The sequence below is a fragment of the Strix aluco genome, chromosome 1 (genome assembly GCF_031877795.1).
Source record: "Strix aluco isolate bStrAlu1 chromosome 1, bStrAlu1.hap1, whole genome shotgun sequence".
Taxonomy (NCBI): Eukaryota; Metazoa; Chordata; class Aves; order Strigiformes; family Strigidae; genus Strix; species Strix aluco.
The window spans coordinates 111,877,275-111,900,926 of NC_133931.1; the positions used below are offsets into that span (position 1 = coordinate 111,877,275).

A 23,652-nucleotide genomic window follows, 5' to 3' on the forward strand; every position below is an offset into this window, starting at 1 on the left:
GCTGTGAAGGACCAGAGTTCAAGGTGCTACAGATGGGTACACCAAAAGGACCCACAGAAGGGTCTGCAGTTCCCCCACTGAAAAAAGAGAGCTTTTGCTCTAGCCGTTGGCTCGGTTAAACCTTGGATGACAAGAAGAGTTTCAGCTTTTTCTTCTTGGTTTCCTTTCTCAGCTATTAAGCAAATCACTTTCTTCTCAGAATTTCTTCTCTCTTATTTTGAGTGGGCAACATCTGAAGCAGCCCTGTTCATGCTAAATGAAATCGATGGGCACCTGAATCTCCTGGAGATGGCTGTTATTACTTCTGGTGCACCAAGGAAAGACAAAAGAGACAGCTCTCTGAGAGGATTTTTGCCACATGTGCAGGCTGAGATGTAAACCTTTGGGATGGGTGGCAAGGCTGTGTCCCTGGGAAGCTGCACCAAGGCGAGGAGAGCAGCAGGAGAGGACCATCTTCCAGCAGCTGCTCCAGCCACCTGTGGGGCAGCTCAGCTGGTGGACTGCAGCTCACAGCAGTGGAAGACCCCACGGAAAAAGCGGCGACACTGCTAGAGAGGAGCAAAGGGCACGGCCGGGCTTCAGCTGCAGACGTGGGCTGTGCCTTTGCGCTTCCCCATGGTGGGGCCAGGCTCCGGCATCCCCCTGCCCCCTCCTGCGGCGTGCGGAGGGGCTCACCCCGGCTCCCAAATCCTGGCCTTGGGGCAGGTCCCTGCAAGCGACCCCTTCCCCGAGAGCGCCCCGCGCACCCAGCGGGCAGGAGCGGGGCGGCGGGGCCGGGGGCTGCGGGCGGCGGCGGGGCCGGGGCGCAGCCATGGAAACGCGGCGTGCGGCCCCCGCTCCCCCGCGGCAGCGGTATTTCTATTCCCCACCCTCCCTGCATCAGACGTGGCCTGGCTGGGGCCGCGCCGGCTCTAGCCGGTGAACAGTTAACGCTGGGAGAGGCGGCTCCTCTTCCCCCCACCCTCCCCGGTTCCTGTTTGTAAAAAGCGTGTGCACCCCCCCGGGAGAGCAGCGAGCAGGGCACAGCCAGGGGAGGCGGGGGCAGTCACCCCTCCACCCTCTCCAGCTCCCTCTTTTTATTGATTGTGTGTGTGTCCCCCACCCCCGTCCACCGCCCCCCCGCCTCTTTCTGCAACTGGTCTCCCGGGGTGGCCGCGGCTCCGCGGGACCGCCCGGGGCGGTGGCCGGGCATGGCCGGGGCGGGGGGCGTGTGTGCGGCTCCCTTCTGCCCACCCCAGCCCGCCGGCTCCCGCAGGGCAAGAGCTGAATCTGGGTGGTGACTGAGAGTGGCTGCCCCCCCGCCGCTCCTGCCTCTCCTCCCTTTTGACAGGGGCTGTTTTATTTTTATTACCTTTTTTTTTTTTTTTTTTTTTTTCCCTGGGCAAAAGGAAAAATATATATTGAAAGGGTGGGGAAGGAAAAAAAAAGAAAGGCACCCTCCCCCTCCGCTGCTCGTAGTCCCCTCCACTCCACACCAAAAAGAGCCATCGCAAGTGCACGCCAGTTCTTCACTAAAGTGATCCAGCCGCTGGATTAAGTAACTCTCGGAGAACAGCACACGCACGCACACACACGGCAAAAATGAAGGAAAAGGCAATGTTTCAAACGGCTAAAATGCAAGGAAACATGATGGTAAGTGGCTGCTGCTGGCGCCTCCGGTGACTGTAAGTAAGTGGCGGGGCTCCCTGCTGGGGCTCGGGGCTACCCACCCCCCGCATGGTGGGTGCGGAGCCCCCGCTGCTGGGGCTGAGCTGGCCGGGGAGCCGGGCGAGGCTGCACCTTCGCTTGCTGCCCGTCCTCCCCCTCCCGAAGAGGGTCGCCGGTGATGCGGAGGCTGCTGGAGCGTCCCCCTGTCTGCGGGGAGCTGGGGGGCAGCCGGGGCGGGGGCTCCGGGGCCGGGGCTCGGCGGGGCCGGGGCGGGCTGCGCGCCCGGCTCGCTCCGGCACGGCCAACTTCGCCAAGTTGATGACCACGATGTGTGTGTGTGAGCTGGCGGGTGTGGGGGTTACCTTGCCTTTCCTCCGGCGTTCCTAATGGAAACGTTCGTCTTAATGCCATTTTTTAAAAAAACCTACTCGGGATGCCTTTTAAATCATCTCCCCCCCCTCCTCCCCTTAAGGAAAAAAAAAAAAAAAGCCAGCTGCTCTCCCGGAAGAAGTGCTGGTTGCCATCTTGTGCTGATGGAAATATAGTTGTGTGTTTTGCCTGCCGCTTGACCCACCGGGGCGGGGGGCTGCCGGTGTGGCGGGGTGTGCGGCGCCCCGCATGCGGGCGGCTCCGGCGGCGGGGGGCAGCGCGCCGCGGGGGGAGGCAGGGCCGGAGGGCACCCCAGGGTGGAGAGCGGGATGGCTTCAGGGCGCTTTGCATTAATAACAACTTATTTCAAATAGCCTGAGGCTTGTGAAGGGTACCTGTTGGTCTCCTGTCCCCTCCCTCTTCTCAAGGAAAGCACTCGTATGTGTATTTTGCCTCCCCTGTGAGGGGAAATGTAAAGACAAAGGTAGTGTCTGTTTCTCTCATGCCTTGTGTTGACGTGTTCAAGCAGCGGCCAAAGTATTCTTCATCCTTTAATTAAGTTCCGTAGTAAAATGCTTTGCTGGCTTTTAAAGGAAATGCTTCCTTTTCCAACTCCAGTAATACTGCTTTTTTCCAGCAGTAGTTTTTAAGAGGAAGGTGCAATGCTATGTGACCTGTGAATTCAACTAAGGGAACTGAACAGGAACTTCTGCAAACATTTTTCCAGGAGAATTGCACAACGTGTGTGGTTGCATCGTACTCCTTTCATTATGCCTTTTAAAATGCCTGGGTAATATCTGGTGCTGGAACTTTTTTGACGTGGGGAAATTTAGATTATTATTTGCTTAAGCCTACTGATGCTGGAGGTCATTATAGTCTTTGATTAGGATGTTCTCTATCAATAAGAAAAAATAATTAACCACCTGAGATGATATTGTTCGATTAAAGTACAGGATTAATCTAATTTATATACACAATGTCACAGAATTAATAAAAACCTCTCGCACGTTTTCCTTGCTGGTCTCTGAAGTCTGGGAATGATGAGCGGGCAGGGATTCCCCCACTGCCACTCAGCAAAGGGCTGAAGCTTCTGCTGGGATTTTTGTCTGGTGCTTCTGAGCGTGGCAAAATGGATCCGCATATCCACACCTCTGCGAGATGAGCAAAGGCTGGAGTGATTGGTGAGCACACAGAGCTGTGTAGCAGGGGCTGTCCACAATTCAAACCCTTCTGCCTCTGTTTTGCCTCTGATTCAAATGGGAGCAGGATCCGCCCCCCCCCAGGCTGCTAAATCAGAGTTATTTCTTACTGTGACTCAGGGCAGTCTCCCTGGACCTGCATGCAAGGTTTTCCTTTGAAGAACTCATTTTTGAGACACTGTCAATGAAATTTCAAGACAAGGAAACTTACACTGACACAGATGATTTCTTTAATTAATGCCTGTGCTTTTATGGGCCACCTAAAACACACACAGCTGGTTTCTGTGTTAATCTGGTCAGTGGTTGCAACTGGATCTGCAGTTTATTTAAGCAAGAATTAAATTTAGGTGAATATTTGAGCTTTAAGATATTTGGACAGATTTCATATTTCTTCAGGATAATAATGAGTGGACCTAATATCAAAATCTCAGATACACCTTCAATGGAAGTTCTAGCAAGTTAAGACTAGTACTTTCTTTACCCTTCTCCTTAATCACTAAAAACAATAGTATTCTTACTTACCACTTTTGTTCCAAGTAAAATTAGAATCTTGCACTAGTCATGCCAAAAACTAATGCTGTGAGTGTCTTCTCTCACGTACCTGGCAGTCATTGAGAATATGGGGTTGGGTGTGTATGAAGTCCCAGGAGGTGCATTACCGTGTGCATTGCATTAATTGCCTAGCAGAATTTGAAAAGTCATTGAAGATTCAAAGCCCACCATGGTTTTCTTCTTTTTTTGTTTGTTTGTTTTCTGGCAGTTTTGCTGTTGCTTAGAATCTTGACAAGCTTCTAACTATGTATTGATTTTTCTTCTCTTTAAAAATCGTTCTTAAATTGAGCTATTTCATTCTTAAAATGATGTGACAGCAAGTGATAATACTGGCATACTGGTCCCTGGCCATGCAGTGGGCCCTTTTTAAGTGCGGTGATAGCTCATGAAGTCACTACACCTGTGACTTCTTTACGACCTAATTAGACCAGCAAAAACGAAGCCATTCTTGTGACGCTGAGATAAATGTTTTTATCCCTGTGACAGTATTTCACCAGGGCTTTGTTTTGGCTTTTTTAAACAACAACATTTACCTGGAAAGGTGCCTATTTTTATTTTACTGCTCTATTTCCCATTCATCATTTGAGCCAGGGGAATGTAACTTATAGAAATAGTTCAAGGTCTTACAATGGGATTTCTCTTAATTCTATATAAATACTGTAGGGAGTGATTAATACACAGTGGTTTCTTCTAGTAAGAACTGACATAGCCCATGAGTTTTCCACAGTCTTTTTCAAGTTAATATGCCATGGTAGGGTGTGGAGATAAATGTTTATCACTTTTGGAGATAAATTTAATGCACTTACATTTGTTTCCAACCTTAGATACAGCTGTATAATTTATTTCATTAAAATATTCCTGTCTTTTCCCATACTTGTTCAGTTGTCAGGTCAAGGACAATAATACCAACTACCCTTGTTTTATTCTACTCTTGCTTGTGTCTTCCCAGGGACTGATCTATCATGTACATGAGCTTTTTTTTTTAATGGATTTTCAAGCAAGTACATCAAAAAGAGCTGTTTTGAAGAGGACCTTTAGAGTAATGCTAGATTCTTCTCTTACGTACACCCACGCAAATCCTGAGAACTCAATGTGGTAGAGGTATAGGTGCGGTAAAGATAGAAAGGAGCTACTACCTTCCAATGTAAGCAATTAGGTGAGTGGAAACAATGGTCTTAGTGAGAGTGCATAGGCATATTGAAGGCAAAATTGAAAGTGCTATGTGTGAGCACGCTGTTATTTTGGCACATTTAGTTGCCAGTAAAAGGAGCAAGGACTCTGCTGTAGCTAGGTATCTCTGTTAGAAGGATGTTGCTGTGAAACTCTTGTTCTGAATTGCAGTCTAGCCAGCAGCTGCTCTAATGTTTGGAAACTGCCAAGAGAAACTGTGATGGATGTGTCACTTTTCTGCTTTAATCTGGTGATAATTTATGAATGGGGCAAAAGAGGCAGTTCTAGTTCATTGAGAGGACTTGTAGAAGAGTCTGGAGAGTTAGATGTTTAGTTTGACCATTTATATCCCAACTCTGATAGCTGCAGTTTGGTTGTACATATAAAAACCAAAAATAAGCCCAGTGGCAAGTGTTATCCCCTAGGAAGTCTGCTGGCACCTCTGAGACCTCAGAGACCTCAAGGGTGCAAATGGCATGAAGACTAAGCTATTCTCATCCTTGGAGTGCTCCTGCTCTTCCTGGAGATACACTGGTGCAGCCAAATAGAAAATCCAGCTTTGCTTCTGCTCATTTTGTATTTCTGGTACCTCTCATGAGCAGTAAATTAATATTAAAAACATAAATAAAAGACATTGACATTCCATTGTAATTTTCCTTATTCGCTGTATTTTACCCACAGGTTTATTGCTTGCAGTGATCAATCACATTGCACTGAAACATGGTGTAATGTTTCTCAGCCAAGAATGCAGCTGTCCTACCATGGGGTAAAGGAGCTGCATAGAGATTAATTTCTCTTGAAACTCTCACACTGAAATAGGTGGTGGAGTTTCTGACCCAGTGCTGACTCCCTGCTACTTTATCCTTCCCTCTGTCTCAGATTCCACTTGACTTAGAAACCAAATGCAGTCCAGATTTTGTGTGCTGTCTACTACCTCAGCTGAAACACAGGGACCTCCAGAGCTGAAAGCAGGGGAGCTATGGTATCCTCCAGAGCTGAAAGCAGGGGAAGATGAGCTATCATGACTCCAACTGAAATTTAAAGCCAGGCAGAAATTCAATTGCCAAACTAGAGCAAGAATTGCAGCAGAGGATCTTTGGGCTGCTGCTGTTTATGGACAGGCAAGTTGCATTTTAAGGACTGTAAGAGTCTGGTATCCTTTCTGGGTCAGGCATAAAGGGGAACAAACATTCCCCTTTGTTAGGATAATATATGCAGTAGGGGGTACACAATCCATAGGAGGTACTGGAATTGCTGCATTGTGGCCCAGTGTAAGCTGTAAGATGTGCTGGGCCTGTTCTAATGTCATGTTGCTAGTGATGGAAATTAAGAGACTTTGCACATTTAAGGTGGGATGGCAGAGAGCTCCACAAGGAAATATCCAGTAGGATCTCCGCCTTGTCCACTTAATGTAGAGTGTCTCTTTAGATACATCCTTATTTAGGGGATAGAAGTGCAGAGCCTGCCTACGGTGTATTGAAGAATGATAATAGATCCACTGAAGTTGCAAGTCCTGTGAGAAATACTGGGTCCAGACTGTCTCAGAATAACCTTGGCAGTCATGTGAAGTAGTCCACGTTGCTAGCTCGCTATTTAGCAATGTGAGAATGAAGGGGGGCTTGTGGTCTAACTTTAATTCTCATATTGGGAAGGTTCAAAATCTTGACTCTGATGGTGGTTCTCCCACCTGCGTCTCTCTCTTCAGTATTAACCAGCAGCTCCTCTGCTTCCTCTTGCTTGCTCCCTCCTCTGAGTCATCTCACTGTTCACAGGATAGTCTATCCCTTCCCCTCCCTTTCAGAATCTTTTCACTACTTTCCCAAACAGTAAGAGAGCAGAAATTGGAGGGACTGTTACAGTTTTACTGCTACCCACTCAGCTGTCATTCAGTAGAGCCCTGAGCAGCAACAGAGCCACAGAGCTGTCTGCACAGTAAAGAAGACAGCATTGCAGTCATCCATATTTGAGGGGTTACTTCTGTTCATTAATTTGCTTGTTCTGTCTAAAGATAAATACCTAAAATGTAAGTTTTGGAGATGTTGCTGGCCGGAGGCTTTGGCTTTATTTGATGAGGAGAGTTCCCCTCTCTGCACTGTGGAATGAGTCTTTCAACTGCCGGAAGATACTTCATAGCATGTTCCCTTGCACCAGGTATCACTCATGTATATCTTGGAGGTCACATTTCTTCGCAGAGCTTTGCACTCACTTAGTATTGGTGTAACTGACTATATAAAGGGGAAGGTAATAGAGAATCACGCCTAAGAACACTTCCACTTGGTACAAAACCTCTAGTAGCAACAGGCTCTTTGAAGTAGCTGACAAGGGCAGAACAAGATTTGGAGTCAGAGCATTTTGGACTAGAAGATAAAGTGCCCAGTTTTTACAGTGAAGGTGATGAGCTACTGGAGCAGTCTCTGTGAGAGTGCAGTAGTTTCTCTAGCTCTTGAAGTTCTTCATGAGAACAAGACAGAGATTGGATTCCTCTGACTAAACATTGGCTTCTTCAACGTAGACATCTACATCTAAGTTAGTCAGCCTGGGCTCTGTTTATAATTTAGTCAGTGGAGTCTGGGGCATGATTCATCCCATCTTCATGTAGATGGGTAAAATGGGTCAGAGGATCTGCACTCTTAAATGCCAGTTTCTCTCCATTGACTTAAGGAAATATGGGGAACTAGCTGAACCATAAATACCTACTCTGCAGATATCTAGATCTTGCGTCCATTGCTTAAACATAGTCACAGATATTCCAGTGACACTAAGCACCCCATCAGGCCTCTGCCGTTACGTGAGACAGGTACTACTCTGTACATCTTTCCAGGGTTTGTCAACTGCATCTGCAGCAGGATATGGGGATACATGAGCTGCAAGTTTGGAGCTTTACTCTTTCTAGGTCCCAGAATGTTTGTGCAGAAGCAGGTTGGGTCTCCCAGAACTGAGTCCAGCTGCAGCAGGAGAAGAGCTCCATCTCAGCCAGATGCCATCTTGCAGAAATTGCTTGGTCCGTGGTTTGCGTGTCTACAAACTGCCCTAGAACGTTATAATGCACCTCTGGCTTTAAAATTACTTAATCCTAATGGTTTAAAGTAATCACAAGTGCAGTACATGCATTTATTCTTCTAGGTCTGTGTGTTTGTATGTCTGTTGTCTGTACAGTATTGAACTAAACAGTGACTCACATGAGATTAACAAGCAAAGTCTATTTATTAAATTGTTTTATGTACTGTAAATCTTGTGTAATCCACTAATGCATAATGCTGTCACTGAGGAAGCTTGGCATTCCTTCCCAGTGGAGCATCACATTTATCAGGTTCCCATAGTGTTCACTTTGAAAAGGCTGCAGTTGAGAAAAAAAAAATTAAAAATAAATCTAATTTTCAGAATAAACCATTAGAGCCCAAATGCTCACAATACATTGATAACTGCATCCCAACTGTAGCATGCATTCACCTATAGATGCTATGGATTTTCTACCCTTTTAAGGACAGTGTAGCAAACAAAGTTTGCATTTGTGGTGTCCTGGTTGCCCTTGGAGTGGATTATTAAGTTTATGTTAAAATTCTGCTTTTGCAAAAACTGGCTTTGTGCATCTGTGGTAATATCGGTAAGGTCCTGAGAATTCCTGGAGCACCTCTGTTGTAAAGCTTATGCTGTGTACTGGAAAGAAGGGTGTGCCTTGCAGGTGGTTTCCAAGCTCAATGTGTTCCCTATGGGATCTATATGGACAGTGATATCCCATTACGGTAGAAGTAAAGGGTAGGAACAGGAGCAGTGGAATCGCCTGTGGTATTTTGACCAGCAAGGAGAATTATTGCATGTGTAGCTGAATCTGAGTTCAGCCCTCGATTGTAAATAGGTGGTTCCCAATCTGTATGCTTACAAGGCAAATAGAAGAACTGCAAACTCGCTGCGCATCCAGCAACCAAGACAGGATTTTGTTTGTGATAAGGCCTCTTTTGTGATGTGGCTGAATCTTTATTCATTTTATTACCAACTATGAAATATTTCCACCATCTCATCCCTAATTACTATGAAATAATGACTCTAGAGGATACCCAGAGATGCACCCAAATGTCCAGCCAAAGCAAGTATGAGAAAACTGACCATTCAAGACAGTGGAATTAGCTGCAGTAGTAAGTTGCATGCCCAGGTGAAGCACTGGATGGTAAGCAGAATGATCAGTGCTGTGAAAAATCCCTTTCAAGTTACAGGGAATACTGGCCAGAAGATTTTGTCAACTCAGGCATATGTAGAGACAGTTAGGCTTGGCATGAATTCCAGTCACACATTAGATGGCCTCATTCTGTTGTCATTATTCGGCACTTACTCAAGCAAAACTTTTGCTGAACTTAATGGGTTTACTACTCTGCTGAAATGAGTAAGAAATTTGTCTGAGGCTCAGGTGCCTTCAGACCTGAGTCTCAACACAAAACCCCACCATGTTCTGTGTCACTACCGATTTTCAGTATTTTTTTAAAGATAGTAAACAGTGAAATATACTGGAGTTGACAAAAAAAAAAAAAAAAGGTGAAGGGCAGGGTAAGAAAGCAAGCAGGAGAAAAGCAGTGAGGTAGTTATCCTAGAGAATGCTGCAGGTTAAGAAAAGCACTCTGGAGTTTTTACTTCATCTCATTTTATAAATTGTGCCCCATGGAGAACCCCATCAGATGTTTCAAAGAGCATGCTGCATGCCTTGCACTTTTGCTTATGTTTGTTTTCACTGATGATGGTAAACTGGAAAACGTGCTGGAAATGAAACATTTTTATTTGTTTATGATTTGGGACTGAAGTTATTAAAAATGTGGAGAAAAATTGAAATGATAGCTTGGCATGTTTTCTGTAAATACTGAGTAGTTCTTCTGTAGTGTATGATATAACCAAAGTAACCAAGAAATAAGCTTGTATTGCTCTTTTCTTGTGCCTAATTATGAGGATGTGAAAAATATGCTCATATCAATGCCTTCTCATCCGGCTGTGAGGGGGCTGAAAGTACCTCTTATGAAGATCTAGTTTGTAAAGCAAATGATTGTAATGCAGGAATATTACTATTCATGAGTTCTGAGTTTATTGACTTTGTTAAAAACCGGATCTGTGGTCCACATGAAGGATACGTAAAATGCTGTGGGTAGAGCAGTAATTCAGAAATTAATTGTAGTTCATATCAGTATGAATGAACCTTTCTTGATCTCACTATTTGAGAGTTTTTCTCAAGGAAGGGAAGTTCATGCTATATTCCCTGTTGCTTTTATGTTATTCTCTGTGCATTTTATTTGCATTAATCATGTACGTTTACATTTATAATTTGTTGAAAACTTCATTAAGGAAGATACTATTCAGCTGGTTTTGGACATGCTTGTAGGAATCAAAATCTATAAAATATTCCAGAAATTTTAAAAATAAAATTTACTTAACTCCTTATTTATTCCAGTATCTTGGATACACCTTTACAGATACACCTTGGTTTTTGTAAAGAGAGCATCTCTCACCATTTTCTTATTAAGATTTTAACAGATCTGCGGTCTTGGTAGGGAAAGAAGGTTGTTGGTAATATCTAAGGGCAACAAATAAATAAAATCTGTATGTATGCAATAACAATTAAAGCAAAAATCACGTACTCCAGAGGCGTGTTCCTTGTGATGTTCCCTGTTCAGCAGTGTACTTAAGCACCTGTTTAACATTAATGGTAAGCATATGCTTAAATGTTTCTGCTGACTTGGGAGTTATGAGAAGTCTGCCTTGCACACACAATAGTTGAACAGCCCGTTTTCCATCTGTGTGCGAGCCCAGAGCATGGTGCTAGCTGAGCATTTTCCAGGTTAATTAAATTGGCATAACAAGATCCCTAGCGCACCCTGTGCAGTCATCAGCTCTTCTGCGCTCTCCGGCTATCAGGAGCTCTGCTTGAAGTTGTGTATCTTTTGCTAGTAACTGAAACAGAATATTGCACTGTATTTCACCAGTGTGTTCAAATGGAAACAGAATTGAATGGATTGTGAGTACACCATAAATATCAATTTAGCTCCATATTGCTAGCATGAATATGGTGCATCCTTCAAATTCACAGTGTCTACCAAGGACTATTTATTCTATAGAGCTACCAATAATGGCTGTGCTTTCATGAATTATTCATGTATTTGTCCCTAAACCTCACCTGTCTTTGATTTGGAGTGTTTAAGATTTGAAGCTGGCTTTACGTATAAATTGCAGATATTTTTCATAAAATATAATGTCCTTACAGGTTTCTTTGCATTATTAGTCAGAGTCCATCATGTCTGTATCTTCAATAAAAAAAAAACCACCATTGGAATCAAAAGAATTCTAATTCAGTACAGGGAAAAAAAGAAAACATGATGCTCCAAAGTCTTGCAAGAAAAGGCAAAATTACGTGAAGTCAAAGGTGATCTCTCTATCTATTCACTAAAGCAAATGAAATGAGATGGAGTCCCATTGTAGAAATAAGGGGGTTGTCATTTACCAAATGAAGAAAGGAAAATGACCCCACAGTATGCCTAGAAGCAACTGGCCAAGGTGAGAAAATGTAGCAGTGAGAATCATACTAGCCATTCAGGTGTTTTGATGGGTTAAAATGAAGAGAAAAAGCACACGTTTTTAGGGAGAGCTTAAATAGATGAGGAGAGGTATGATCATTTTAGTGAATTCAGTGGCACAAAATTTAGCTTTCCAGTATTTTCAGGGAGAGGCTGTCTTGGTTTCCTCTAAAGATTCCCTGCTTATCACATTTGAATCTGGTTTCTAGAGCTTCCTAGTATTTAATTTTCACATTCAGGTTTGTTGTTTTTTTTTTTAATCTAACTTCTTAAGTTTTTAAGGAGTTATATCCTTGTGAAGCATTGCAGATTAACAGTGATGTCATAGAAAACATTGAGACAAAGTGGGCTAATCCACGAACAGTGACAAATGGCTGTAGTGCTATCCTGAGCTCTCTGCTTCCTGCTATATTAAAGAAGACATGTTATGAATAGCTGCGGGTAAAGAAAGGTAGGACAATGGAAAGATTGGAAGGCTTTGGGCAATTTGCATTTAGGTATGGGGAAGCTTTCAGTCTTCAGTCACAGCCTGGATCTATCCTAAATTGATAGTTATTGATGGTTGCTAACATTCATTGCTTGCTTGCTAATCTTTGTATGCTTTGTATGCTGTAGAAGGAAGAGAGCAATTGCTGTGAACCAGCTTGTGGCCATGCTGCTCAGGCACTCTCTGGAAGTGACTGTTGGAGTCCATGTTGCACATCACTTGGCAGGAACCCCCCAGTCCCCAAGTGGCCTTGTTGCTACTGTAATTAAAATAATTTGCATGTATGTTTTCAGTTCGAAGGGCAGGATTCAGTCCTTCTGAATGATGTTTCTGTTCTGTGACATACAAATGTGTGTGTGCTGCATGCAGGGGTTAAAAGTACAAGGTCTACTGAGACAAGCTGAGGGAGAGTTGCAGGAAGAGGAGGTGTGACCTAAGCGCACTGTCTTTGTGGGGCAGGCTCTGGAGTGGACTGTCTTCGTGAACTGTGCCTTTTGCAGAGCGCTAGCAGCATTGCTTGGAAAGCAGCTTAGAGGTAAAGTGCCATGTATGAAGCACAGACGCTTACGTCCTGGTTCCTGGAGCGAAATAAAGAGCAAGCTAAATTTGTAGTCGGGACACATGCAGTCTCCACTTATGGTTAGAGTCTGTATGTCAAAGAATGCTGCAGTTGGTGAATTCATGCACAGGCACATTAAGAACTTGCAGTTCATAGGAAGCGTTGGATTGGAGGATAGAGAGTCTAGTTCCCAGCTATCTAAAGTAATCATAGCATAGTGTCTTTGTCATTGGTGTACATAGGAGAAATTGTGCTTGAGGCTAGTAGAGTCCATTGGATCACATAAGCTGAGCCCAGTAAACACATTTACTATCTGAAAAGTGAATTCGGTTATTTCTCTTGTGCCTTGTAAATGCGTCAGACTGGCACATCCACTCTGCTAGATTCAGTATCTTGTGCTTTCTCCTTTTGGAGGTTCTCATAGTAAGCCACTTTTCCTCTCACATAACTAAACATGTAGAGAATTGTAACAGAACTATTAAGATTAGTATGAATGAAATACAGATGCACATGTGTTTTGGTAGACATTGGAAAAAAATATCGAAATAAGTGTGAGAAGAATGTCATGTACTGATAATAAAGAACATTGTTCCCAGCAATAAAACTGAGGAATGTACTGCACTGTCAAGCCCAGAAGGCCTGGTCTCTGATAAAAGTCATGGTACAGGCATGTCTCCAGCACAAGTTCGTTTTCCTGTTAGGCCAACAAGGAGCTGCACTGTAGCCAAACAGATGTGTATTTTTTCAGACATACTCCATACAAGCAAAGCCAGATAATGAGCTGCAACCTTGCTAATACTTATGAATGCCTAAGTAGGCAAGATGCTGAAGCAAAGGACCACCCCTTCTCAACTGTTGGCTTGTAAAAGGTAATAAAAAACCTGCCAAAAAACTAGCTTGTCATTGCCAGTCAAGAAAAAACAAGTGTTTCTGTACAAGAACTTAATATTGTTGATATCTCTTGACCACTGTGGCACATACAAGTAGTCTCAGCCAGACCACCTGAACATACACATCTTGGTGCGTGTGACAGTGTGATGAATGAACTCTGTGAGTGGATAAAACTAGCATATTCAGATTTTGTTAATAAATACCATCTTCTTCCACAAGGTCTTGCACCGAGGCCTGTTACACTGATTTCACACATACTCAGGAATTGATGCCTTTCTTTCACTGCATGCTAACAGCAAGGATCCGTACGCTGTGGCAGGTCACACATGATGTGAGAATGGGCGAAGATCACATCTCCTGACCTCCCCAACCATGTGGTGGCAACTGTGCCAGTGAAAGACATGACTGGAAAAGATGGTAGCAGGCGGACTGGGGACTGTGAGAGTCCAATGATGGAATGTGTTCAAATAACTAAGCCATGTGCATTTCCAAATGTCTACGTCTGTTATGCTTACACCATTATCTTTATCAATCAAATTTGTAATTTCATCAAGAAATGAAATCAGGTTTGTTTGACAAGTTGTATTTTCCAAAAACCTGTATAGACTAACATTAATTATACTCCTATCCTTTAGTTCTTTATTAATTGACTCCCATATCAGCTTTACTACTTTTCCATTCTTAGACGGAGTCCTTCTAAATGGAGACTAGCCAAGCTGTGTAATTTCTGTGGGTAAATAAGGCATTAGTTTAAGGCTGGTTGTAAATGCTCTAAGTCATGAGAGTAAAATCAGCAAGGGTGGAGGAGATGCAGGGAGCCACTTTGTAATACAAGGTGAGACAAAGCGCCATCAGCAAGAAGATCCATTCAAGATTCTGTGGCATCAATAAAATGATAGAGTGCATGCATCTGTAAGAGGACAGGAGAGTGTGAGGCAGAGCAAGTTGATATTAGTGAAAGTCCTAAAGCGGTGGCATTGTTTGTTATACATTTTATTTTATTTTTATTTGCAAGCAGTAGGAATGTATGCTGAAGGTGGGAGGAGAGGCAAAAATGATATTGATGTTTCTGTAGAGAAACAACTTTATGATGAAAAGAAAGGCACTAACAATTCTCAGCTATAATGAGGACAGACTGGGGTGAGAAGCAAAAGAATACTGATGCAGTCCCGTATATGTTGTGCTGAAGTGGAAGTATGTGTCACGCGATCTGACTGGAAAGTCTGTGCCACATTGCTATGATATGGAGCAACTTAAGAAGTTGTTAATGCAAATGTGTCCTGCCATGGGGAGAAAAGCAAGTCTAGAGATTTGACTATAAACGAAAGGAAGGACTAACCTATGGTAATGAAATGCAAAGTGTCTGATCAAAATTCAGCATGTTAATCTGAATAGTAAATCTTTTATATGAATGTGTCACTTGAGCCCCATAGTCTACAAGGTTTTCTTCTTACAGTATATGTTGCCCTTGATGTCCATTTTGATTGCAGAGTGTGGTTACATTTCACTGTTGCCACTTCATTTGCCTGCCGGAGCTGCACAGAGTCAAATGGCTTTAAAGGTTCCCTGACTACTGGAGGCTTCAGGATGTGTAAGACAACTGTGATTTGTTAAAATGGAAAGTGTAGGGACTTTGTATGTGATTGAGAGAGTGTGATATTTAACCAGTGGGCATTGCATCTGATGTAGTCATAAAAAAAATGAAATTTGAAACAGAAACCATATTTAAATGCCAATAAGTGTAGTGCTTACAGGAACCCATGCTGAGCAGTTGCCGTTGTGGGATCCTCAGCTTATCACCTTCATGCAGGCTTTGGCATGTCATGTGTTTTCTGAGGAGAAACACTGTCCTTAGTGAATATGCTTGGATTGGCATGCAACAAATTTGAATTTAGAGGGAATATGGTACTGATTTCCTGCGTGACCTTGGACAAATCTCATACTGTTGCCATGCGCGGTATAGCTGTGTCAGTCCAGGGCAGCTCTAGCACCTCCTCCTGTGGTAACTGCACCCTGCATGGAGCTTCTCACTGGTCTTTATCTCCGTTCCCCATTTGTAAAATAGGGATGATAATTTCTTCCATTTTCTTTCTTTCTTTCTATGTTTTCACTGTGGTATTTTAAGCTGCCATACTATCCATCTGTATTTATTTAGTATATAAACTGTGTCTTATTGTGCTAAGTACTTGTCTATAATTAGCATTATATTAAATGATACAAATGTCATTGATCTGTTGAAGGTATGACGTTCAGTAAGAGATGATAGGAACATGTAAATCTGTACAATAGCACTTGAGCTACACTTGTAGAACAGATTTATTCTAAATTACATAGAAAACTGGGGATAATGGCTTCTATTCGTGTCCATGTTTGTGTCTGAATCAGGGTTTTCTTATGAATCTAAGCAGTATTTGTCACAGATGGTGCACAGCAATTAACTTTTTTTACTGGATCAGGCAATATCCTATGTATTAATAAATTGGTAATATTTCAATTGATTAAAAAATTCTGACAGATAGTGGAATCTAGTATAAAATTTTCAGATCAAATATTTCTTTCTGTATTTGCACTATTTACCTCATGTAAGAACATCATGGTTTTGATACTGCTTTGTTTAGAAAAAGAGGAATTGAAGTACTCTGCCAAAGTCTGACATCTGGAAAAAACTTTGAAATTTAATCCTTGATGGTTGTTTGCTTTTATGTTATATAAATAATATGTGGAAAATTAATTATTTTGATTTTTAATAGATTGAGACATTTTGATAGATGGGAACTGGGAAGTTTCAACAGTCCTTGTTTTCATCTTGCTTGGGAAGGAAAACAAATATTGAAATAATTTTTCTGCTAAATGGAGATTTAATTTCCTTTCCTCACCTTCGTTTTGCTTTTTAGCACATAATTTTGCCATCCGTCTACAGCCTATCAGTACCATTAAAAATGTATTGTAAATTGAATGACCGAAGAAAACGTATTTAGATGGAAGCTATTAGTCAGTGCTTAATTCATCCTTTGCTTATGCGAGACCACAATCTCTGTGCACAACTCCTTTAATATCCAGCATGGTATTTCAAGCATGAATTGACTCCTTTCAGGCTGTTTGTATAAATCAAGTGAGCAGGATTGGGTCTAGAACTGTCTACAGGATAGAACCATGTTGTTTCTCTGTCTTCATCAGACAGACATTTGCTGTTTGAGATCTGTAATGGGTGTGCATAGCTTGCTTTGTCTTGACGTCCTGTTGGTCTGAGATGATTCCAAAGGAGTCATTACAGCTTTTGCAATAAGAAAGCAATAGGTACTTTGCAGCCATGAATATTCCTGCAAAAATGTACTTCCCAAGTCGCTCATTACCGAGTGCACTGATGAGTATTGAAGGCATCCTTAAAGTCTTTGGCATACACCATGGGCTGGTTTCAAGCAGACTGTTCTAAGATCTCCAAATAGACAAAACTTTCAAACATGCCTAGCGGAATATGGCATCCAAACCCCATACTGGGTATTCCCTCTGGTTTTGGTGCCACCCATTTAGATCTTGGTTCTTCATGCATATCATGCAGTTGTGCCTTTCAGGAGGAGCACAGAGAAGGAAATGATGCCCAGGGTGAAACCACAGCACATAAAGGCACTCTTCATCCTTTTTACAAGTAGTCAGCCACTGACAGTGACTCTGGGTCAGGCAGCTGTGTGGAGCACCACGTTCCCATGACTATCTAATATCATCCCAGACCTGCTTGTACAGATATATTAGACCTGCTGTCACACCCTGACTGCATTTAAACTTGCCCTTGATCACAGTCCTCCCTCTGTTCATTTTTACTAAGTACAGTTTATTCTGTCATTGTTTGCCTTGCCAAATTTGCTGAGATTTGTGTGTTGGCTTTAGACAAATATCTCCTAGAGAAATGTTATTGCTTAAGGTAATCCTTATTACGTAGCAGATTTGCATGGCTGATAGAGTGTGGGGTGTATTCTCAGGAGTGTGAGTTTGAGGTGAGAGATCCCCGTGTCCCAGGGTAGATGGCAGCTATCTACAAAATGGTGCCAACTGACTCAGAAGAGAGTTATGCACAAAAGCTGGCCTAGTGGTTTGCTGTTTTTTCATAAAGCAGACACCTCAAAGTTTACACTATAAGTCATGTGTCCTTTTTTAGAAGGAAGTAAAAGAAAAGAAGAAAAGTGCTGAAGCATAGCACTCAGGGAGTTCTCTGGAGCTAATTTGCAAAGGATTATTCATTTAAATACTGTTTCAGTTCCTACAGTGTTGTTACTTCTTGGATGGACTGCATGTAAAATAACCCTGTGAAAGCATCAGTAACAAAGTTTTTAACTGCAGTCCTAACCTGGTTGATTTTCTCCCCAGCATGGAAGATGTAGCTTCCACCCTCACCTTCCTTCAGGCCTTTTGTATGATCGCAAGTGTACTGTGGGATTAAAGTCATGCCCTCCTCATGGTTTATCTCTCTGTACCTTTACAGGGTTATGGTGTAATCTAGGTCATGGTCTTTATTTTGCTGTGATGTACAGGAGAGGCAGACAGTCTTTGTACTTCACCAGGGGAGAATTTGGATGTTACACTGAGGTGTTCCTATTTCTTACTATTTTTTCACTCAGCAATGTGGCAAGGAGCACTTCTATATATATTTTTGCAAAATGCAACTGATAAATATTGTATCCAAAGCACTGGATTTAGCTGTGAGCAAGGTAGTTGCATATTTCTCTACACAGAAGCTGTCACGGAGTTTGGGTGCCAACTTCTATTGAGAATGAAGTGATGTGGCTTTTTTAAAGCAAACACAATACTTCATCTCAAAGCTGCAGTGCATAAGGACCATTTCTTTCTAGTCATGCTATCTGCAGTCTTCTCCGTTGTAATGACGAAAATTCGTGGCTATTAGCAAATTGACCCAAATAGACTAAAGGATGTTTTTGTTGCAAGGGATGTTTGTGTTTCCTCTCCACTTGGGCTGCCCCAGCACTGCACAGCAAAGACTTGTGGAGCTGTGATTAGGATGGAGTGATCCTATAAATGACCCTGATTATCATTTGCATAAATGACTCTGCATTTTCTAACCAGAGGACCAATGAAGCAAAAGACATTGAACAAGATTTTTAATTACAGCAAATGGAATCTGTGCTCTCTAATCAGATTGTTGTATAGGTGGCTATTATTCATTGCTAAAAATGAAAGCAATTAAACTTCAAGCAGCCATTGGGTAGATTATATCAAAGAATTACTTCATTTGAGGGTTTGGATGGGGTTTTTTTGGTGAGTATTTTTGTTTTGTTTAATTACTCTCTCTAGTGGAAACATAGTATCTTTCAAATCTGTCTAAAGGTAAAGTATTAATACTGGTGCCAAAATAGCTGCTGCAGGCGTTATTATTATAGACTTGCAAACCTGAACAAATTTAATATTGGGTCCCCATTTTGTGAGACAGCAAAGGTAATTTAGGGTTTTCTATTTCTTTTTTTTTTTTTTTTCTTCTTAGTGTGTCTTTCTTTATCTGCATTTTTTATCTATCTCTGAGCTGACTTTAGTATGTTGTTTCTCCTTTTCACATATATCAAAGCTGACTGCTTGCCTGTCAGATAACTGTGGAGGGGCTATCTGTTTTGGTTCTTTTGGAGACTTGGGTATTCTGGAGTAACATAGGGTAGATGTGGTTGCTCAGTTCAGTATGCAGCTTGTTGCTGATGCAGTATGAACCTATTTTGAAGAATAAGGCATATTGCTGCTTTGTGCCAGGGATTTGCACTGATGCAGCTACTCTGATGCAAAAAAATCTCTATTTCAGCAAACTAATTGACCTCATTGTATCTGTATTTACCCATTTGTAAAGTGGGCAACTTAACATTTGTCTATCACGTGGGAGTGTTGTAAGGCTTGCTGAAGAGCAACTTTTAAAGATCCTTGAATGACAGACACTACAGAAGAGCACTGATTCTGCGCACCATTTTACTGCTCTTCTTTTCCATTTTAAGCCTAGCTCAGCACTTACACCAAAATGATAGCACTCTGCTCCTGTACAAAAGCAGGTTTGCTCACTGGTTTTGAGAATCGGTATTTGTATTCCCCATGCATACACACACAATGCCTTTAGAAATTAGAGTAAAGCCACCTAATTCCAAGTAGATTTAAGTCACAGCAGGGCACACCGGGGAGGTGCTTCCACATCCAGGCTGAAGATTGTCAGAATTCCTCAGCAGGCTTTATTTACAGAAGCGAGGAAGAAAACCAAGTCTGTAGTTCAATTGCTCTTTCCTTCAGGCCTGGTCATTTGGAATCACAGAATCAACCAGTTAGTTAAATAAGCTTTGAGTGATGTTATGAGCATCCTTCTTAAAGTTGCTGCTGAGTCGGACGTTTTCCAAAAGCCTTGATGAGATTCGAATGCCTGGTTCTCAGGAAACAGAATAATCCTCCAAGTGGCCTGGAAAAGCCCAGCCTGAACACCTCGGTTTCAGAATGACCTGTGCTTTGTTGGCTTACCCTCTGGATCTCAATTCAAAGGCATTTCTTTGGACGGGCCTTTTGCAAAGCTTAAAAAATCACGAGAGGTGGAGCGGCCGGTGGGGAGTGGGGGCTGTCCGTGGTGCTGAACGCTGCTGCCCCGCCGGGGGAGGCGGAGGCTGAGCACAGGCTCTGCTTAGCACAGGGAGGGATGAGTGCCTGCCCTCCCCCCGGGTTTATAGCCCGCTGGTCTAGCCCTCTTCTTGCCAGTCAGCACACGGGGATTCATTTGAAACGAACAAGTGATTGTAATAGAATCCTGTGTGCAAAGAGCTGTACAGAGGCTTGCTCCAGAGGTGCCACAAGAATGGCATCTTCTTAAAATATGGCCACAGTTAGCCATTCAGAAGCCAGTCTGAAAACACAGTACAACTATTCTCTGCCTTGTCCAATATCAGTGTGATATACGAGGGAGAATATTTATAAAAGACCACCTGCCCCATCTTATTTCTGTTTGGACACTGTCAGAGCTCAGCTACTAGGGGGTCCTGAGCAAGGCTCATCTGAATTAACTAAATAGTTGGCAGTTGGCTATTTGAGCCACACGGAACTCTCATTCAGAATTAAAATAGCCTTCATTTAATTTTATTTATTTTACTCATGAAGTGAATTAAGCTAAATTAAATTAGCGCTATTTTAATTCCATATGGGACTATCCTCTCAGATATTTAATGTGGCATAACTCATCCATCTACAAAGCAAATTTACATATATCTTCCTGAGAATCTCAGTGTAAACAGGTCCTTAGTCCTTAACAAGAAAACCTTTATTTGCTGTTAAACAGTATATTTTGGAAGTCTTTAAAGTTATAATGAACAAGGGCACCAAGTGTTCACCTGGGGAATTGACGTGGAACAGTAAATGGTCTATAAATTCACATCCTAGTTTAATTTGAAGTATTTTTCCCTTTATATAGACAAAGCAGGTTCTGTCGTGGTCTACAAGCATCTTCCTGTGGAATTTATGATCCTAGGTTCTGCTTAGAAACATGCTAATCACAGATTCATAAAGTGAAGTTGGAATCTGAAGCCTGATTCAGCAGGGAACACCATGCACATGCTTAGCTTTAAATATACAGGTAGTTTGATTGACTGGTTAAGAATTGTGCTGAATCGGAGCTAAAGTGCTGTGGCTTTTTGTGACATTTATATGGCTTCAGGATACGGATGTTCAATGAAAACTTCAATGACAGTCTTCCTTAATAATTCAGAAGTCCCAATTTTTCTTCAGAATTAATATCAGTCTGGATGATACAATCATTCTGCAAATTTGAGTCCTGGCTGTATAAGGACTTGTTTGCAGGAAGTAGCTTACCAATTACAGCTTTATTACAGGCAGCAGGAGCACTGGACTGTAACCCCTTTTTAAAATTAAAGTTGTTTCTCATATATTAAGGCTATTTTTTAAACTTTTAGTTTCCTGGGAGACCAGTGGTGTGCTTTCCAGCAATTTTAATTTAGTTACATTTACATACATGCAGCTTTTACTACAGGAAGTCTGTCTTCATCATTAGGAGGTGAAAAACATTAATAGCAACAGTATTGTGAAGTAATGCAAAGCTGTTGATGTACTTTATTGCAGGCACAGATTAATATTTCCTGGGGAAATAATGATGCAAAAGGAGTCATTGGGGAAGGCTATGGGAAATCATGCAGTACCTTATAATTGCTATGAAATACACATATTTTCGCCACTGTAAAGAAATCCTGCATCACTAATCCTCTTTTTAGTTTTAAAACTAAAAATAACATTTGTTAATTAAAAAGAACATCTTTAAGATGAAAAATAACTAAATGAATAATTGTAAGAATTTACCTAGACAGTTGAAAATTTCTAATATGAATGATTGTTTCTCTTCAGTGTCATTGGAATAGCACAAAAACATCTAGTTTGTGCCCCTAGCTTTCCTGCAAAATACTGCAAAGCAGCTGCAAAGAGCACAGTTACTTGAGATATGAGCAATCTGTCAGTGGGCCTTTAGGAAGCATGAAGTATACTTCAAGTAAGAATTTTGTTTAATGGATATATATTATTCGCTACTGATACATACATTATTTTTTCCAAGTGTGTGGACTGAGGTTACAGATATATTTGAATATGCTGAAAAACATTAAATAGCCTAAAGTTAATAACCTAAAATAAACATATGTTAGTATCTCAGTAAATGGGGGGGAAAAACCAAATCACAAAACCAAGTGTATTTTCCTAAGAGCTTGGAAGGAATAAAATTCTTTCCATGTAGAAAGTTACTTCTTGATTGTAATTGCAAACTTGCAATGGGCTTCTAGACAGAGTAAAAAGAAAAATTTTAGAAAGGAGAAATGCATTATATATATAAAAAAATCTATTCCATAAGAAATATTTGCTTACTGAGAAGTTAAATATGCAATTGAAACAGTTTGGCCCTGCCCAGACATGATTTTCCCCATCTGAGGCCTAGGCAAAAGACAAGGCTTTGAATCCATAAATGCTTAAGTGCATGAGCAACTTGTGTCTGCGTTTCGTACCTGGAACTCACTGAAGCGTGTGTCTTGTGCAGAGGTGTTCATGTGACTGAGCGTTTGGAGGCCATCAGAGCAGGTCTTACGCAACGGTGATGCAGCGAGTGTTTGGAACAGCACTAGTCCAACCCCTCCCCCTTTCCCAGTTTCAGGGATTGTGGCTCTGCCACAACTGCTTGTGTTCGAGCTCTTACTCCAAAGCATTTATCAAATCATTTTCGATTGCTTGTAACCCTGTAAAAGAGGAGCCAGCGACTTACGCATGTCAAGAGGCAGGAAACAAGGCAGTAGAGATTGGAGGTAAAACAGGACCTCAAAATGGGGCAGAGGCAAATTTGGGATTAGCATAGAGCTGTGCCTCTAAATCTCACTTAAGGCCCTCTATTGTGTAAGGTCAACCCTACCTTACAACGTGTTCCAATATTTCATTTTTAACTAAATTGATGTAACATTCATGTCCTTCCTATAAAGAAGATTCTACCATGGGAACTATTACAGCTTTTTCCTTTAACTACTTTATTCTGTGTTTTAGTACAGGACTATTTTAAATTAATTATCCTCTAATTTGTAGTTGAGGCACTCAGTGGCTGTAAGTGATAACATCTCCACAGTGCAGTTAATGTTACGCTTCTTTGTGTATATAAATACTTCACAAATGCATTTTTCTCTGATATAAATTGGATTTTAATATGTAAAACAGAATCATTTCTGTATAGTGCTTAGCAATGCATTCCACGTGCTTGAAGCAATCTTAGAGAGGTTGAAAAAAATTCCAGAAATCATTCATATCGTAGAATTTCTGTAAGTTTCTCCAGTAGACCTAAAATTCAATTAATAGGAAACCTCAAAATGTTTTTGAGTATGAATTTAGCTATTTGAGTGCAAAGACAGTGAAGTAATTTGGATTTTCTGGATTTTTGATTGAGCTTTTTAATGCAGGTTCAGTTGAGAAATTCTGATGAAAAGCATGTTCAAAGGTTAAAAAAAACTGAGGCACAATTCATTTTATGTTCTGATATACAACTTTTTTACTACAATGGTGTGAAAGCAAGAATTACAGGAGTGATTTCTATAGCAGGCTTTTGTTTTTCCAGTGTTAAAGAGGACATTTTAAAGATTCTTGGTGGAGGATCTCTGCACTTCTGGGAAATAAGGCCCAGTAAGGGGTGGGTTGCACTGAAGAAAAAAATTATGAGCTGTCTTGGAATTCTTGGTC

The 23,652-nt window shown here is 41.8% G+C and overlaps 1 protein-coding gene across 3 annotated transcripts in view; it reads left to right on the forward strand.

Moving 5' to 3' along the window:
* Nucleotides 1–23,652, forward strand: part of DPP6 (dipeptidyl peptidase like 6) — a 565,289-nt gene that overhangs the window by 63,197 nt on the left and 478,440 nt on the right. Inside the window, exon 1 of one of the 3 annotated variants that reach the window (XM_074831444.1) lies at nucleotides 1,102–1,632. The exons of the other annotated variants lie outside the window; for them this stretch is intronic. Within the exon in view, the coding sequence (XP_074687545.1) occupies nucleotides 1,582–1,632 (51 nt within the window). The 5' untranslated portion in view covers nucleotides 1,102–1,581. Of the gene's footprint in view, nucleotides 1–1,101; nucleotides 1,633–23,652 lie in introns of those variants that run through there. 3 annotated transcript variants of the gene reach the window in all.